Here is a 19,367-nt window from a genome sequence, read left to right as displayed (position 1 = left end):
AGTCCTGTCTATTACCTGGTGATGTGAGGGGCTGGGGAACCTCCATCGTGACGTCCTTGTAGAGATCTTTGTGTCCTTCTAAATACTCCCACTCCTCCATGGAGAAATAGATGGTGACATCCTGACACCTTATAGGAATCTGACACATACAATGATACCATCATCCACCCAATACCTTCAAAGCGTTACTGTATAATGTCCCAGCATTCCCAGCAGTGTCACCTCTCCAGTCAGCAGCTCAATCATCTTGTAGGTGAGTTCTAGGATCTTCTGGTCATTGATGTCCTCATATCTTAGGGGATGAGGTGGAGGTCCCATAATTGGGCTCAGGATTCTTCCCCATCCCTCAGACACAGGAGCCTGATAGTGGTAACTAGAGGTCTTCTTCACTACTGTGTAATCCTGGTTATGGAGAGACACATTAATAAATCTCACTACAGACATTTCCAGAGTCCTCACCTCTCCAGTTCTGTCCAACTGTTATTCCCATAGATAAGAATGATGTAATGTGAAGTCATCAGAATCTCTCACCTCTCCAGTAAGCCGGATGAGGATCTCGAAGTTGAGGTGTAATATCCTCTCCACCATCTTGTCTCTGTTCTTATCCATCACTGACGAGTCAATCAGGAAAATTTTCTCACATAGATCACCAGTGAGAGGTTCCGATATTATACGGACCTGAATGGGAAGAAGATGAACTGATGTAACATCATAAAGAATCCATGTAATAACACCATTACTGGAGAACTAAAAGGGAAACATATCAGGAAATATAACGTGTAAATGTTCTATTCTCAGATCGTGTCATAAACATCACTCACTTGCTGCACTAGTAATTTGGATGGGACTATAAAATGGGACTCCGCTTCCCACATTTACCTCTCCATTCAGGTACCACAATAGGCTGCCCACGAGCTACGCGCATCCCTCAGCCAGCTCACACATCCACACCACACTTCTCACAGCCACCACTCGCCACTTTGTTAGGTCACAGAGACACCTGCCTTGGATGACACACTACTAGTACACATTCACAGCCAACTTTTCAAAGCATCTGATAAGTATTTTTCTTCGACTTTGGCATACACAGAGTAAAACAACCAAGCTAAACTTTTCCTCTTTGCGGTTGTGGCTACATTTAGAGCAGCAAGGAGCAAACTTATTAAGCTTCAGATTTAATATATAAAAAGTAAAGTACGGTGCTTAAAAAATGAACTGATAAGATTTACACACAAGGCAAAAGTAGCACAAAAATAAATGGGTTAAACACAGAAACATCTTACAGACTGAACCTTTTGAAGGAGGAGATCACAGCAGAAATTAGGACAGATCTACAATTCACGTTAACTCTCCTGGATCTGACAAGGGTTTTCCTGGAGGAGATATTATACAGGGTCTCAGGGAGAGGAGAATGGCTAATTGTATGCACAGAAGGAAGGTGCAATGACTTCATACACTGCTCAAAAAAATAAAGGGAACAGTCAAATAACACATCCTAGATCTAAAAGAATGAAATATTCTCATTGAATACTTTGTTCGATACAAAGTTGAATGTGCTGTCAAAACAATCACACAAAAATCATAAATGGAAATCAAATTTTTGAACCAATGGAGGCTTGGATTTGGAGAGACCCTCAAAATGAAAGAGGAAACAAGTCAAAATTATGCTCATTATTGTGTGTGGCCTCCACGTGCCTGTATGACCTCCCTACAACGCATGGGCATGCTCCTGATGAGGTTGCGGATGTTCTCCTGAGGGATCTCCTCCCAGACCTGGACTAAAGCATCAGTCAACTCCTGGACAGTCTGTGGTGCAATGTGACGTTGGTGGATGGAGCAAAATACGCTGTCCCAGATGTGCTCAATCGGAATCAGGTCTGGGGAACGGGCAGGCCAGTCCATAGCTTCAATGCCTTCATCTTGCAGGAACTGCTGAAACACTCCAGCCACATAAGGTCTGGCATTGTCCTGCATTAGGAGGAACCCAGGGCCAACCGCACCAGCACATGGTCTCGCAAGGGGTCTGAGGATCTCAGTACCTAATGGCAGTCCGGCTACCTCAGGCGAGTACATGGAGGGCTCTGTGGCCCTCCAAAGAAATGCCACCCCACACCATTATTGACCCACTGTGAAACCGGTCATGCTGAAGGATGTGTGTATATATTTTTATATATATATATATATATTATATATATATATATATATATAAAAATATATACACACATCCTTCAGCATGACCGGTTTCACAGTGGGTCAATATATATATATATTTACATTTCTTAGAGTTCTACATAGCAGAATAGCTGCTAATTCAATTGCCGGCTTCTGTAAAATCATTCCCAAACCGGACATGAAATGAGACATGGTTTACCATGGTAAACCATTTCATGTATTTTTTCTATGTCCCTGACTAATAATTAAATTAGGGTTTGTGTGTAAAATTTGGGTCGTGTTAAATTAAGGGGTTAATTCGTTGGAAAAAAATGCGTGGGCTCCCGCAGCAAAATCACAACCAGAGAGGTAAAGCAGGTGAGCGAGGGCAGATTTTAATAGCCGTGAGAGAGACCATTGTTCTTGCACCCCCCCGGCTACAAAAATCTGCCCCCAGACACCCCAGAAAAGGCGCATCTATAAGATGCGCCTTTTCTGGCACTTATCCTCTCTATTCCCATTGCCCTGTAGCGGTGGCTAATGGGTTAATATTAATGGGTTAATGTCACGTTGCAACTGGAAGGCGACATTAGGCCGATTAATAATGGAGAGGTGTCACTTAGCCACTTATTCATTATTAACCCTAGACTATTCGGTTAAAAACACACACAGATATTAATTAAAAATTATTTTAATGAAATACAGACACCTAGTTTTTGACAAGAATTATTGCTCTGGTAATCCAAAAAAAAAAAAAAAAAATTAACAACCATATCCTTACCACTCCGCTGCACAGTCAGGTCCCTCGCTGGCTGCTCTGAGATGAACTAATGAGCGTGGGAAAGTTTCTGCATTTTTTCCCACGCTCATTAGTTCACCTCAGGTCAGCCAGGGACTTCGGGCAGCCTCACTGATGTCACTGGCTGACCTGAGGTGAACTAATCCTAAAACTTCATGCCTTACACAGAGAGCATGTATAGAAGTAGGTGATGCAACTGTAATTAGGATTACGTCATCAGAACGAAGTTGGCATTTTTTGATTGGTCGCCTTAAGATGACGGAAAACTAAAGGCTCAATAGACTACATAGATGATGTAATAGACCAGCTATTAACCCCTTTCTGACATCAGATGTACTATCCCGTCGATAGTACCCGGGCCCGTATGACCAGGGACCAGACAGTATGTCTAAGCGATCAGCGGTGCCCCCCGGGGGGAGCGCCGCTGATCGCGACTGGGTGTCAGTTGATTATCACAGGTGACACCCGGCACTATGTGTCAGGGGTGGTGCGTTGCCCACGGCACATTAACCCCTGGCACACTGCGATCAAACATGATCGCAGTGTACCGGGGGATTAGGGAAGCATCGGGCAGGGAGGGGGCTCCCTGCGTGCTTCCCTGAGACCCCCCTGAGCAGTGTGATGTCTCCGCTGCTTGGAGGGTCTCCTTCCCTGCAGTCCCCCGGACCCAAGATGGCCGCAGGGGCCTGCAGGGAAGTGTCTTTCTCAGTGCCTGCTGCGAGCAGGCTCTGAGAAAGCCTGAAGCAGCGCCTATCAGATCGCTGATCTGACACAACGCTGTGCAAAGTGTTAGATCAGCGATATGGCACTGGACAGTGATATCCCCCCTGGGACAAAGTTAAAAAAAAAAAAAAAAATGTGTAAAAATTAATAAAAAATTCCAAAGAAAAAATATTCCCCAATAAATTCTTTTTTTGTAAATAAAAAAACAATGGTTTATCATCATACCGCAGAACAAAAAGTGCAATGACGCGCGATCAAAAAGACCGATATAAATAACCATGGTACCGCTGAAAACGTCATCTTGTCCCACAAAAAACGAGCTGCCATACAGCATCATCAGCGAAAAAATAAAAAAGTTATAGCTCGCAGAATAAAGCGATGCAAAAATAATTATTTTTATATAAAATTGTTTTTATTGTATAAAAAGCGCCAAACATTAAAAAATGATATAAATGAGGCATCACTGTAATCGTACTGACCCGAAGAATAAAAAAAAAAACGCTTTATCAATTCTACCGCACGTGGAACGGTGTAAACGCACCCCCCAAAGAAATTCATGAAATGCTGGTTTTTGTTCATTCTGCGTCCCAAAAATCAGAATAAAAAGCGATCAAAAAAGTCACGTGCCTGAAAATGGTACCAATAAAAACGTCAACTCGTCCCACAAAAATAAGACCTCACATGACTCAGTGTGTCAAAATATGGAAAAAATTATAGCTCTCAATATGTGGTGATGAAAAAACTATTTTTACAATAAGAAGCGTCTTTTAGCGTATGACAGCTGCCAAACATAAAACCCCGCCATAAATAGTAAGTCAAACCCCCCTTTACCACCCCCCTAGTTAGGGAAAAATAAAAAAATTAAAAAAATGTATTTGTTTCTATTTTCCCATTAGGGTTAGGGCTGAGATTAGGGTTAGGGGTGTGTTGGGGTTAGAGTTGGAGTTTGAATTGGGGGGGGTTTCCACTGTTTAGGCACATCAGGTGCTCTCCAAATGCAACATGGCGTCTGATCATAATTCCAGCCAATTCTGAGTTGAAAAAGTCAAACGGTGCTCCTTCCCTTCCAAGCTCTACAATGCGCCCAAACATATATGGGATATCAGCATACTCAGGACATATTGCTTTTGGGGTCCAATTTCTCCCGTTACCCTTGGGAAAATAAAAAAAATGGCTACTAAAAGATCATGTTTGTGGAAAAAAATATGATTTTTTTTATTTTCACGCCCATGCGTTATAAAACATCTGTGAAGCACAATTTCCTTGGGGGGGGGGGTCTAGATTCCAAAATGGGGTCACTTACGAGGAGTTTCCACAGTTTAGGTACATCAGGGGCTCTCCAAAAGCAACATGACACCCGCAGACCATTCCATCAAAGTCTGCATTCCAAAACGTCACTACTTCCCTTCCTAGCCCCGACGTGTGCCCATACAGTAGTTTTCTCCCACATATGGGGTATCAGCGTACTCAGGACAAATTGGACAACAACTTTCGGGGGTCCAATTTCTCCTGTTACCCTTGGGAAAATAATAAAACTGGGGAGTAAAAGATCATGTTTGTGGAAAACATATGATTTTTTTATTTTCACGCCCGGGCGTTATAAAACGTCTGTGAAGCACTTGGGGGTTCAAAGTGCTCACCACACATCTGTATAAGTTCCTTGGGGGTCTAGTTTCCAAAATGGTGTCATTTGTGGGGGGGTTTCCACTGTGTAAGCACATCAGGGACTCTCCAAATGTGACATGGCGTCCGATCTGAATTCCAGCCAATTTTGCGTTGAAAAAGTCAAACGGCGCTCCTTCCCTTCCGAGCTCTGCCATGCGCCCAAACAGTGGTTCCACCCCCACATATCAGGTATCAGCGTACTCAGGACCAATTGTACAATAACTTTTGCAGTCCAATTTCTCCTGTTACCCTTGGTAAAATAAAACAAATTGTACCTGAAGTAATTTTTTTGTGAAGAAAAGTAAAATGTTCATTTTTTTTAAAACATTCAAAAAATTCCTGTGAAGCACCTGAAGGGTTAATAAACTTCTTGAATGTGGTTTTGAGCACCTTAAGGGGTGCAGTTTTTCGAATGGTGCCACTTTTGGGTATTTTCTACCATATAGACCCCTCAAAGTGACTTCAAATGTGATGTGGTCCCTAAAAATAAAATGGTGTTGCAAAAATGAGAAATCGCTGGTCAACTTTTAACCCTTATAACTTCCTAAACAAAAAAATAATTTTGTTCCAAAATTGTGCTGATGTAAAGTAAACATGTGGGAAATGCTACTTATTAAGTATTTTGTGTGCCATTTCTCTGTGATTTAAGGGCATAAAAACTCAAAGTTGGAAAATTGCAAAATTTTTGCCAAATTTGCATTTGTTTCACAAATAAACGCAAGTTATATGAATTAAACTTTACCACTAACATGAAGTACAATATGTCACGAGAAAAACAATTCAAAAAATTGTAGAGGTTTCAGCGTGGTTTATTCTACGCGTTTCAGGGTTCAGGTGACCCCTTCATCAGGACAACCACAAATACAATATTACAATATTTGTGGTATGTTCTGATGAAGGGGTCACCTGAACCCTGAAACGCGTAGAATAAACCATGCTGAAACCTCTACAATTTTTGGAATTCTTCTTGCGGCAGCGCGGGGATGATCCTTCCTTCCTACCCAAGTGTATGCTTTAACCAGGTCCTGCACTGACCTGTGGATCTGCAGCAGCCACCATTAATATATGTCTTTCCTTCACTCTCGCCAGGTGAGTAGTTCTCTTGGTGGGCAACTCTGTGTAACGTTTGATAAGACCCTATTTGCGCTTGTGTCTCCCTCTTTTCTCTGACGAGAAAAACAATGTCAGAATCAGCGGGATCCGTGGAAGCGTTCCAGAGTTATTAACTCATAAAGAGACAGTGGTCAGAATTGTAAAAATTGGCCTGGACATTAACATGCAAACCACCCTTGAGGGTAAAGGGGTTAACAATGCAATAATGATGATGAAATAATAAATACGCCATTTTCCTATAAGTCTGCATGAAAGGTGTCAAAAGTAATTACAACCTTCTCTGGATCTTGAAAATTAGAGCCAATCAGCAAATTTAAGCCTCATATTCATTTTCAGCACCACAACATTAGTTTCATTAGTTTCGTTCAACTGTTTTTGTCTCTGAAGCAGTTTGGCTGTAGAACAGTGCATTCATAGGTGAGAAATGTACATTGGGGGTGTAATAACTTTAGGCAGACAAGGTGGTCTTCCAGTGGTTACCCTTGGTGCTGGATGAGCTGTAGTTTATGGTCAGAGGTATCACAGAACCAAATGGAAAATAAGTCCATATAACACATGGGTTCAGCCGTTTACATGTGAGTGTTTTCCTCTCAGACTCCAGCAGGGTCTGAGCAGCACGGGCAAAGCTTCCTCACCTTGCAAAACACACAGACCAAGTGAGACAGCCCCAGCTGCCTTAAAACCGGCAATCCAAGACCCAGTCTGGATGTAAGTGAGCAGCCGATCCCACCCAGCCCTTTCAGCTGCGCGTAAGACCTGGACCCATAATCGGGGCTAATAAAAACACTTATCAGCACTACGTGTGCTGGAGCCTGCTTCTCCGAGTCCTACATCACCGAGACTTGGCTTCTTTTGGGGACACATACCTCCCATCCACCACCTTACACTGTATTATTCAAATTTTGTTATCCTTTGTTAATATTATTATTGTTTTCATGTTAAAAAGTTTATTGTTAGATTTGTTGATAAAGAAAAGTATAATCAATTTTGGCCTTTTCTTATGATAAATATGAAGGTTGGCCCGCGACTTTTCCCAAAGCTTTTAAGTTTGGCCCTCTGTGTATTTGAGTTTGACATCCCTGGTCTAGATACTTCTGTCACTATTGACAGCGGCATTTAAGGGATTAAATGCATATGATTAGTACATCAGTACTAGCACCGATCGCAGCTGTTGCAGCATCTTCATAAGTCACAATAATTTTGCGCAACGCGGAAGGATATTGTGACATTTGCTGTTTACATGCCAGTCCTGACAAGCTATGCCAAGGCGTAGCATGGGCGAGGCACGGCATCACTGTACCATTTCATCAAATTTATGATGTTCTGTCACCAGCAAGCACAGTGAGAGTCTTAATGAATCAGCGCCCTAATTTTCATTACAGAAGAATAAAACATATAATAGTGGATAAAACAAGACTGAGCACAAGACCTTCACAGCCGTCTACACATCATAGGGGAGATCTCATGACACTTTCTCTCCATCTACCTGATGATCCTGAGGAACACTGGGATCTTCTTGTTTACAGTCCTGTGGAAGAAGAGGACAGGGACATCTCTGTGGTGTTGTCCTCTCACTGGATAGAACTGGAGGAAACATATACAGAGACTGAATTCATTCTTTATACATAGATCATTATAGGCCGTGTGTATTTAGTCCTATTACCTGGTGATGTGAGGGGCTGGGGAACCTCCATCATGACATCCTTGTACAGATCTTTGTGTCCCTCTAAATACTCCCACTCCTCCATGGAGAAATAGATGGTGACATCCTGACACCTTATAGGAACCTGACATATAATGTTACCGTCATCCCCTGAATCCCTTCATAGTGTTACTGTATAATGTCCCAGCATTCCCAGCAGTGTCACCTCTACAGTCAGCAGCTCAATCATCTTGTAGGCTAGTTCTAGGATCTTCTGGTCATTGATGTCCTCATGTATCAGGGGGTGAGGTGGAGGCCCAGTGATTGGACTCAGGGGTCTTCCCCATCCCTCAGACACAGGGTCCTGACAGCGCTCACTAGAGGTCTTCTTCACGACTGTGTAATCCTGGTTATGGAGAGACACATTAATAAATCTCACTACAGACATTTCCAGAGTCCTCACCTCTCCAGTTCTGTCCATCTGTTATTCCCATACATAAGAATGATGTGACGTCATCAGAATCTCTCACCTCTCCAGTAAGCCGGAAGAGGATCTCTAGGGTGAGATGTAATATCCTCTCCGCCATCTTGTCACTCTCCCTATCCATCCTAGATGGGTCAATCTGGAAAATGTTCTCATATAGAAGATCTCCACTGAGAGGATCCGATATTGTAGAGACCTGAATGGGAAGAAGATGAAGATGTAACATCAAAATATCTCCCATGGAATGATACAATTACAGGAGATAATAATGTGAAACATATCAGGAGATAGAACGCGTAGATGTTGTATTCACCAATCGTATAAACTGAAATGTCATAAACATCACCCACTTGCTACACTTGTGACTTGGATGAGACTGTAAATGGGGACTGTTCACACTCACTCATCTACTAAACTACTGCAGTAGGCTGACAATGAGCTAAGTGCACCCGGCAGCCAGCTCACACATCCATGCCACACTTCTTGCAGCCACCACTTGCCATTTTGATGGGCCACCAAGACACCTGTTCTGGGTGACTCACTAGCTCACATGTACAGCTAATTTATGGAATCACCTGACTAATATTCTTCTTGTACTTTGACATAGACAGGGTTTATCATGTCACGGGCATGTCAATGGGCGCATGGAATGACGCGACCCCCTGCTGACATGTTACATGCTGCAGTGAGAGACTGACAGCAGCACTGAACGGGTTAACAGCTGTGTGGGGGTCTCAGCTCTGAATTATGATTACTTTTTACTATATCTAGGGCAGAGAGAGATAGGGGGGCCTCTGTTCCCAGCGACGCTTAACAAAATATATCACCATGACAGCCGGGGCCTAACAATGGGCTCCGAGAACGGTGACATTAACCCTCCGTCAGGGGCAACTGATCTGACAGGCGCAGCTCACTTAGTTTCATTTCTCTATTTTAATTGGTTTGTCTGGGAAACACCCTCCTCCCAGTTCCTTCCTAACTTTAAAGGCTGTGTGAAACCTGAGAAGCTTCTTGTGCTGCAGATCAGATATCAGTGTTTTGGCTTCTCCGGCTCATTGCCCCTGAATGCGTCACACCTTTGACGGTTCGTATTTGCTGTTTTTATTCATCCCAAATTTTTTTTTAGCTTGTTTTATGAATAGCTAGTGCTAAATTTGTGGATTTGTCATAGAAGGTTTTGTTAGAAATAAGAGTGTGCTTCTCAGGCACATTGCGCCCTAACACATATTCTCTCTCTTGCTTCAGCTTTTCTTCTGAAATGGCGAGGAGAATATTTGACTTGTCAAATGCCCTTCATGTTGAGCAAGTGCAAAATATACTGCTTGATGATGATGAGACAGACGCCTTACAGCTAGAAGATTTAGGGGAAGAAAGTGACATTGATTCAGAAGATGATGTGGAAGAATGTCCAGATGTGTCTGATACAAATCAAGATGGAGAGAGTGAGGAGGATGCTCATAGAATTTTAATTTTGAGTACAGTACTATTTCAGCAACCTTATAATTTATTTTGCTTATCTAAATTTTATGTTTACTAATAGTTTTTGAAGAGAACTGTCGGGGTTTTTTTTGCAAGTAGCAAAATGTGTGCATTTTGAAGCATATTACTTTTCTGGTTAGTAAACATTTTTTTTTCCACCTGATTATGTGTATTCTCATTTATTACATTCCTATTAAGGTAACTGATCACTTTTAGAGCATTGAAATTTTTAAAAAAGGAAAATACAGCCAATTTTCTAGCCTGTGCCGGACAGGCGCAATGCCCCTAAACTCGTTATGAAACATATTGCCCCTGACGGAGGGTTAAGAATATAAAGAGAAAAAATATCAACTAAAATCCAGCTAAATTGTCTAACAAGAGAAGAAGTTCTACTTCTGGGATAATCTGTCCCCGCAATGTCTCCATTCCATGTACAGCTCACACCGCAGATAACAGCCCCTCATACATCTATAGCACCGGCCCGGGGCCACATCTCCAGACCTGGGAACCTGATCCAGGAGGGCGGTGCTGTGTCCCGGGGTCATCTGTATCTGCACCAGGAGTGGAGGAAGGGAGGATTTATTTATTAGGAGGTGGGGGAACATATTGTGGGGGCAACTTGTACTATCATAATGTGTGTGGGGGGATGGTGGTAATGGGGGAACATTATACTGTGTGGGAGGAGGATAGCGGTACTGGGGGAACATTATACTGTGTGGGAGGAGGATAGCTGTACTGGGGGAACATTATACTGTATGTGGGGGGATGGCGGTACTGGGGGAACATTATACTGTGTGTGGGAGGAGGATAGCGGTACTGGGGGAACATTATACTGTGTGTGGGAGGAGGATAGCGGTACTGGGGGAACATTATACTGTGTGTGGGAGGAGGATAGCGGTACTGGGGGAACATTATACTGTGTGTGGGGGGATGGCGGTACTGGGGGAACATTATACTGTGTGCGGGGGGATGGCGGTACTGGGGGAACATTATACTGTGTGCGGGGGGATGGCGGTACTGGTGGAACATTATACTGTGTGTGGGGGGATGGCGGTACTGGGGGAACATTATACTGTGTGTGGGGGGATGGCGGTACTGGGGGAACATTATACTGTGTGTGGGAGGAGGATAGCGGTACTGGGGGAACATTATACTGTGTGTGGGGGGATGGCGGTACTGGGGGAACATTATACTGTGTGCGGGGGGATGGCGGTACTGGGGGAACATTATACTGTGTGTGGGGGGATGGCGGTACTGGGGGAACATTATACTGTGTGTGGGGGGATGGCGGTACTGGGGGAACATTATACTGTGTGGGGGGGGATGGTGGTACTGTGGGAACATTATACTGTGTGTGTGGGGACAGGAAAGGGACAATGTACTATGTGAGCCATATGTGTTTCCTTACTTTCTGTTTGCCATATTTGGGTCATATGTATTTATCAGAGGAAAAGGAAGAAAATGCTATGATTATAAAAAAGTGACAACAAAAAAGGACTAAAACAGTCTCAGCACTGAAGGGGTTACTGCCTTCTGTACCCAGTAATGGAGGGGTTACTGCCCCTTGTGCCCTGTAATGGAGGGGTTACTGCCCCCTGTGCCCTGTAATGGAGGGGTTACTGCCCCCTGTGCCCAGTAATGGAGGGGTTACTGCCCCCTGTGCCCAGTAATGGAGGGGTTACTGCCCCCTGTGCCCAGTAATGGAGGGGTTACCGCCTTCTGTACCCAGTAATGGAGGGGTTACCGCCCCCTGTGCCCAGTAATGGAGGGGTTACCGCCCCCTGTGCCTAGTAATGGAGGGGTTACCGCCCCCTGTGCCCAGTAATGAAGGGGTTACCGCCCCCTGCGCCCAGTAATGGAGGGGTTACCGCCCCCTGTGCCCAGTAATGGAGGGGTTACCGCCTCCTGTGCCCAGTAATGGAGGGGTTACCGCCTCCTGTGCCCAGTAATGGAGGGGTTACCGCCCCCTGTGCCCAGTAATGGAGGGGTTACCGCCTCCTGTGCCCAGTAATGGAGGGGTTACCGCCCCCTGTGCCCAGTAATGGAGGGGTTACCGCCCCCTGTGCCCAGTAATGGAGGGGTTACCGCCCCCTGTGCCCAGTAATGGAGGGGTTACCGCCCCCTGTGCCCAGTAATGGAGGGGTTACTGCCCCCTGTGCCCAGTAATGAAGGGGTTACTGCCCCCTGCGCCCAATAATGGAGGGGTTACTGCCCCCCTGTGCCCAGTGCTGGGGAATCTCCAGCACCTACCTCCACCTGCAGAGCCGCACTCCACATATATGGCTGCTCTGTGCGCACAGGACCTGGGATGAGGTCACAGGAGGGGAGGAGTCAGGGGTCACATGATCAGGGGCCTCAGTATATACAGGACTCTGCTGTGCTGGGTGTCATGGTGCTGGATGAGGGGAAGTTTCTGTGTGGGGTCAGGAGGGGTTTACAGGGTGGAAGTAGCAGAGCCGTGTTTGTACGAGGTGTACGGAGAGGAGCCGCGTGTGTACGAGGTGTGCGGAGCGGAGCCGCGTGTGTACGAGGTGTACGGAGCGGAGCCGCGTGTGTACGAGGTGTACGGAGCGGAGCCGGGTGTGTATGAGGTGTACGGAGCGGAGCCGTGTGTGTACGAGGTGTACGGAGCGGAGCCGCGTGTGTACGAGGTGTACGGAGCGGAGCCGCGTGTGTACGAGGTGTACGGAGCGGAGCCGCGTGTGTATGAGGTGTACGGAGCGGAGCCGCGTGTGTATGAGGTGTACGGAGCGGAGCCGCGTGTGTACGAGGTGTACGGAGCGGAGCCGCGTGTGTACGAGGTGTACGGAGCGGAGCCGCGTGTGTACGAGGTGTACGGAGCGGAGCCGCGTGTGTACGAGGTGTACGGAGCGGAGCCGCGTGTGTACGAGGTGTACGGAGCGGAGCCGCGTGTGTACGAGGTGTACGGAGCGGAGCCGTGTGTGTACGAGGTGTACGGAGAGGAGCCGTGTGTGTACGAGGTGTACGGAGCGTAGACGCGTGTGTACAGAGCGTAGCCGCGTGTGTACGAGGTGTACGGAGAGGAGCCGCGTGTGTACGGAGCGGAGCCGCATGTGTACGAGGTGTACGGAGCGGAGCCGCGTGTGTACAGAGCGTAGCCGCGTGTGTACGAGGTGTACAGAGCGGAGCCCTGTGTGTACGAGGTGTACGGAGCGGAGCCGCGTGTGTACGAGGTGTACGGAGCGGAGCCGCGTGTGTACGAGGTGTACGGAGCGGAGCCGCGTGTGTACGAGGTGTACGGAGCGGAGCCGTGTGTGTACGAGGTGTACGGAGAGGAGCCGTGTGTGTACGAGGTGTACGGAGCGTAGACGCGTGTGTACAGAGCGTAGCCGCGTGTGTACGAGGTGTACGGAGAGGAGCCGCGTGTGTACGGAGCGGAGCCGCATGTGTACGAGGTGTACGGAGCGGAGCCGCGTGTGTACAGAGCGTAGCCGCGTGTGTACGAGGTGTACGGAGCGGAGCCGCGTGTGTACGGAGCGGAGCCGCGTGTGTACGGAGCGGAGCCGCGTGTGTACGAGGTGTACGGAGCGGAGCCGTGTGTGTACGAGGTGTACGGAGCAGAGCCGCGTGTGTACGAGGTGTACGGAGCGGAGCCGCGTGTGTACGAGGTGTACGGAGCGGAGCCGCGTGTGTACGGAGCGGAGCCGCGTGTGTACGGAGCGGAGCCGCGTGTGTACGAGGTGTACGGAGCGGAGCCGCGTGTGTACGAGGTGTACGGAGCGGAGCCGCGTGTGTACGAGGTGTACGGAGCGGAGCCGCGTGTGTACGAGGTGTACGGAGCGGAGCCGCGTGTGTACGAGGTGTACGGAGCGGAGCCGCGTGTGTACGAGGTGTACGGAGCGGAGCCGTGTGTATACGAGGTGAACGGAGCGGAGCCGCGTGTGTACGAGGTGTACGGAGTGGAGCCGTGTGTACCAGGTGTATGGAGAGGAGCCGTGTGTGTACGGAGCGGAGCTGCATGTGTACAAGGTGTACGGAGCAGAGCTGCATGTGTAAGGAGATGGACCAGCTGCCGTGTTCCCCCTGAAGGCATCAATGCTAATGTGGTGTATAATGTGAATAATGTTTTCTTTTAGATATATTGCCTTCTAACAATTGTAATTCCCCTGTGGGCTGCAGTAATATCTAATGGTCACAAGATGTCACTGTGTAGAATGCAGGTGACAGTAGCACAACAGGCATAGAGAGTTAGTTGAGGGGTAACAGCCAGCCCAGATGGGAAGGGGGATTGCGTGTTAGAGACAGAGGCATGAAGTCATAGTTCAGTCTACGTGAAGGCGGGAGTGCATATGCAGCAGGGGTAACAGGCGGCTAAATGAAAACATGTGCTCAATATTTGGGACAGCAGATTGCGTTAAATAACTTTCGTGTGATTCCATCTAACGGCCAAGGGCAACCGCGAGATGGATGTCGGGGGCCAGGGGCACACGCAGCTTGCGAAGCTAGATAGAAAGATGGACTCAAGCTACATGTGGTGGAAGGTATCACAATCCAGAAATGCTGATAGAGGTGAGGAAGATCCCCAAGGGTTAGGAAAGCCAGAAAGGGCGATATGCCACCTATCCCGAGAGCCAAGGCTAAAGTTGTATCCGGTGCCTGTGGGAAAGATGGTGACCCATTGGGCCTTATCCTTTAAACCTGTTTGCAAATATTGTGCAGACTCCCATTCTTTCAGTAAAAGTTTGGTTTTTAGAAACCATGTGTCTCCTGGACAGTCTGCTGCCACAAGTAATTGGAAAGCACCACATACACAGCAGCACACCAGGACTGAGATACCCCTTGTCTGTAGGATGCCAGAGAGAAAGGGGACCAGAGCTCGCCCACGACCAGGCTCGGCCTGGCCCATAGGGTAACAGGGGAATCTGCCAGAGGGCCCCTGTACAGATCTGGGCCCCCAACCCCACTGTATGAGAAGTACTTGGCATAATTCAATTGATTCTGTATAGAAAAAGGCAACATCTCATAATTCATTATTGAAACTACCCAGTTTATTATTATATAGAGATATAGGTACATTTGTGAACAAAGGTAGTGTAATATTTGTATGCAATTGGGCCCCCAACATCAGTGTTACTGGTGGGCCCTTGGCACCCCAGTCCAACATTGCCCACGACTACCTTGCTTGGGCATCTTACATGTTTATGGCGTATACGGAGCGGAGCTCTGTGTGTACGGAGTGGAGCAGTGTTTGTACGACGTGTACAAAGTGGAGTCGTGTGTACAGAGCGGAGCAGTGCATGTACAACGTGTATGGAGCAGAGCCGTTCATGTGTGACGTACACAGAGCGGACACCTATCTGGACCCGACATCACCTCCTTACTGACCTAAATCCCACAATGTCTGCCCGCTATTTCATCTTTTCTGCTCGCTTTCTAAAACTGAACATGGACAAAACAGAATTCATCATCTTTCCCCTATCTCACTCTACCCCTCCACCAGACCTTTCTGTTGTGAACTCTTTTGATCTGACTTCTGAGTCAGGGCTCCCTCTGGTGGTTGATGCGGGTAGTGGAGCTGGTCGTGTTGACAGAAGTCTATCACCTAAAGACGATGATTGGAAGTCAGGGGTTACAGACTGGGAGGATTTAAGTGAGCAAGCTTCCTTCAGTTGCTGCTGGTGATTTGGTTTCTCTTCCTGGGCCCTGTATTGTTCAACATCTTTATCAATGATTTAGATGAAGGAATTGCGGGTAAACTGATTACATTTGCTGATGACACAAAGCTAGGAGGGATAGCTAATACTAGAGAAGAGAGAGAGAGAGGATTCAAAAAGATATAAATAAACTGGAGAAGTGGGCAGCAACTAACAGAATGGTTTTTAACAGGGAAAAATGCAAAATACTACATCTGGGCAATAAAAATGAAAAAAGCATACAGAATGGGAGGAATAGGGCTAAGCAACAGCACTGAATATGAGTCAACAGTGTGATGCAGCAGCAAAAAAGGCAAATGCAATTCTAGGATGTATTAACAGAAGCATACAGTCTAGATCACGTGAAGTCATTATTTCCCTCTACTCCTCTTTGGTCAGACCTCATCTGGAATATTGTGTCCAGTTTTGGGCACCACATTTTAAAAAAGACATCAACAAACTGGAGCAAGTTCAGAAAAGAGCGACCAGAATGGTGACCGGTCTGCAAACCCTGTCTTATGAGGAAAGGTTGCAGGATTTGGGAATGTTTAGTTTGCAAAAGAGAAGACTGAGAGGAGACTTAATAGCTGTCTACAAATATCTAAAGGGCTGTCACATTGTAGAAGGATCAACTTTATTCTCATTTGCACAAGGAAAGACTAGAAGCAATGGGATGAAACTGAATGGGAGGAGACACAGATTAGATATTAGAAAAAACTTTTTGACAGTTAGCGTGATCAATGAGTGGAACAAGCTGCCACGAGAAGTGGTGAGTTCTCCTTCAATGGAAGTCTTCAAACAGAGGCTGGACAGACATCTGACTGGGATGATTTAGCGAATCCTGCTTTGAGCAGGGGGGTTGGACCAGATGGCCCAGGAGGTCCCTTCCAACTCTACGATTCTATGATTCCTGTGCATTGTGAAGTCTGCTTTTTCCCCTTCTTGGTCTTACATCATTCAGGTAAGTTATTTGTTTGCTGGAATCTTTTGCATTTGTTATAGTTTTTGCCTTTCTCTGCTTTGCTGTGTGGGTTCAGTATTATTCCCTGCTGGGATTTGTGCTGGACCCCGCTCATATGTCCTTCTGTACAGTATTGCTAATTCCCTGTTATATTAGTATCTTTGCTTTGCTCCAAGTTCACACCAGAATGCTGATCTAGTGGGGGAGAGGTCGTGTGACCTCAGTGTTTTTGTATATCAGACGTGTTGGATTTTTTGGGGGTTTTGCGTGATTGCAGACAGTATCTTTTCTGTCCTATCTAGACAGTTTGGGCCCCATCACTTGCTCACTCTATTTTCGGCCTGCATTTGTGCCTCAACTTGTCTCACCGACTGTTAGGCGTCAGGTTCCAGGCGCTGCACAGCGGGAATCCCGAGCCTTGCCGTCGACTGTCTCCAATTCTTCGGCCACAGTGGAGCCTGCTCAGCAGACTCCTCGATCCCGGCGTTCTGCTCACACCAGCAGTGTGGGCTCGGTTGCTGCTGCGACCTCTGGTCCAGGTATGACAATGCAGCCTGGCCAGCAGCGCAGCAAAAGACTCCAGAGTCTAAGTCCTTCCCTTGCGCCACTGAGCATGCTCATGGGACGATCTCCTATTGGGGATCGGGAGTCACATGCTCAGGTCCTTCTACAGGTCTGATTTGTCCATCAGGGGGATCAGGAAGGTTCCGCCTCTGCATGGTGGGCCCCGGGCTGCGAACGCTCCTCATATTATTCCATCTTTATTATTTGGTGCGTTCCACCAGCCCGTAACACCGACAATATTTATTTGGGGGCTATCTATTCCTTTGGGGTTCTACTCCGGGGAAGTTTAGCTTTCCCCTTTCTTGCTTTAGGCTTAGTTAAATCTTTGGCTGTACCGAGGCGTCTAGGTCATTGTAGGCACATCCCACGGCTAATGATAGTTATGTTGTTAGAAACTCAAAGAAAACACAGAATGACTAATGTGCAAAAAATACCCTGCAGTAAAAAATATGGCAGTAATCAGCAAGTGCTGGTAAAAAGATGACAACAAATACAGGGTATTTAGTCGATACGTTTTTTTTGCAAAAAAGTGTATACCAAGCCACTCCACCTCGTCAAGGTAACCCTTATTGGAGCAGTCCCTATCTAATGTATTTAAAACCTGAACATATGAGCAGTGTCTAAATGAACAGGATTCAGACAGGCGCTTCCTAGTATGGGCATGCAGTGTAAGACGGCTCTTTATGTGCATGTCACACAAGAGAGGGATGGGGTCTCTCAAACCATGCATAAGCAAGGAAAAAATGGATTAAAAACACGTGACATGCACAAATGTGAACAAGTCGGTCGGACAGTGTTCACACCACCCACTGACTGAAACACAAAAAGAAAACACAGAATGACTAATGTGCAAAACATACCCTGCAGTAAAAAATATGACAGTAATCAGCAAGTGCTGGTAAAATGATGACAACAAATACAGGGTATTTAGTCAATACTTTTTTTTGCTAAAAAGTGTATACCACATGTGGTTTTAATCCATTTTTTTTCTTTCACACATCAACCAGACTAGGTATCTTCAGCTGGTCTCTCACTCTGGTAATTGCCCGGCCTTCATCTGCTCAGCAGCCACCTAAAGAGAGCAGCCCCGCGTCTCCTTGATGATTAACACGTACTGGCTGTGGAAATTCAGCCTAAGATGTGGTCTGCTTCACCGTGTACCACCTCTTTCCGTGGAACCATTCTGTCTAGAGTGTCCACTCTTTCTGCTGCTCTATGGTAGCACCTCCACCACTTCATGTGGGTGTACCTTGCACCACCATACGAGGCATTCTGAGACGTGGTTCGCTTTCCCGTCTACCACTTTTATCCGTGGCCATACAAGGCCTTCAACTGCGCAAGACCCCCTGCGCAAACGTGCGCCAGTTACATTCCAGCCATATCGTGCTGCATCCATGAGCGAGGATGGCCCCACTCGGCCCCTGCCTCATGCAGTCATTATCAGCCGAGGGAGGAGTCAATCTGCTTCGGCTCTCACCGTCCCTCTGGGACTCAGGCATACCATGCCAAGCCTCCTGCTGCTGGCCTTCTGCGCCTTTCATACAAGCCAGGACGGCCTCTCCCGGTCTACGCTGTCGGACCGGAACCAGTTCCACTCCAGCCATATGCTGCATCACCATGCCAAGCCCCCAGCTGCTGGCCTTCTGTGCCTCTCATACGCACCAGGATGGCCTCCCCCGGTCTATGCTGTCGGACCGGAACCAGTTCCACTCCAGCCATATGCTGTATCACCATGCCAAGCCCCCCCGGCTGCTGGCCTTCTGCGCCGTGCTGCGCCTCATACGTGCCAGGTCGGCCTCTCCCGATCTACGCTGTTCGGACCGGAGCCAGTTTTACTCCAGCCATATGCTGCATCACCATGCCAAACCCCCGGCTGCTGTCCCTCTGCGCCATGCTGCGTCTCTCATATGCGCCAGGTCGGCCTCTCCCGGTCTACTCTGTCGGACCGGACCATTCCACTGACCATCCAGGAGTCAGGTATGGAATCAGCGTTCAGCATTTTACCGCATTCTGCATCATACCTGGGGGTGCCGGTAGCCTTGACGCTGAGACGCGCTCTTACTTTGAGCCAGGACGCTCTGGTCCGTAATGCTGCGTCCCCCAAGGGGAGTCTCATTAGGTGCCGGCTCCTG

General features: G+C 47.1%; 2 protein-coding genes across 2 annotated transcripts in view; one reads left to right on the top strand and one right to left on the bottom strand.

Annotated features, from left to right (window-relative positions):
- Positions 1 to 11,688, bottom strand: part of LOC141052897 (uncharacterized) — a 36,561-nt gene extending 24,873 nt beyond the window's left edge. Inside the window, exons 1-8 of the mRNA XM_073550215.1 lie at positions 11,465 to 11,688; positions 8,624 to 8,773; positions 8,320 to 8,499; positions 8,115 to 8,238; positions 7,938 to 8,035; positions 532 to 678; positions 223 to 402; positions 16 to 139 (exon numbers count right to left, since the gene is read on the bottom strand). Of these exons, the coding sequence (XP_073406316.1) occupies positions 16 to 139; positions 223 to 402; positions 532 to 678; positions 7,938 to 8,035; positions 8,115 to 8,238; positions 8,320 to 8,499; positions 8,624 to 8,701 (931 nt within the window). The 5' untranslated portion in view covers positions 8,702 to 8,773; positions 11,465 to 11,688. The remainder of the gene's footprint in view (positions 1 to 15; positions 140 to 222; positions 403 to 531; positions 679 to 7,937; positions 8,036 to 8,114; positions 8,239 to 8,319; positions 8,500 to 8,623; positions 8,774 to 11,464) is intronic.
- Positions 1 to 19,367, top strand: part of LOC141052989 (uncharacterized) — a 196,100-nt gene that overhangs the window by 78,516 nt on the left and 98,217 nt on the right. Inside the window, 1 exon segment of the mRNA XM_073550314.1 lies at positions 9,585 to 9,661. Within this exon segment, the coding sequence (XP_073406415.1) occupies positions 9,585 to 9,661 (77 nt within the window).

Source organism: Dendrobates tinctorius, unplaced genomic scaffold (genome assembly GCF_039654945.1).
Source record: "Dendrobates tinctorius isolate UK_male_01 unplaced genomic scaffold, ASM3965494v1 ptg000164l, whole genome shotgun sequence".
NCBI lineage: Eukaryota > Metazoa > Chordata > Amphibia > Anura > Dendrobatidae > Dendrobates > Dendrobates tinctorius.
Note: the sequence above shows the minus strand (reverse complement) of the source record. Positions and strands in the feature narration are given on the sequence as shown.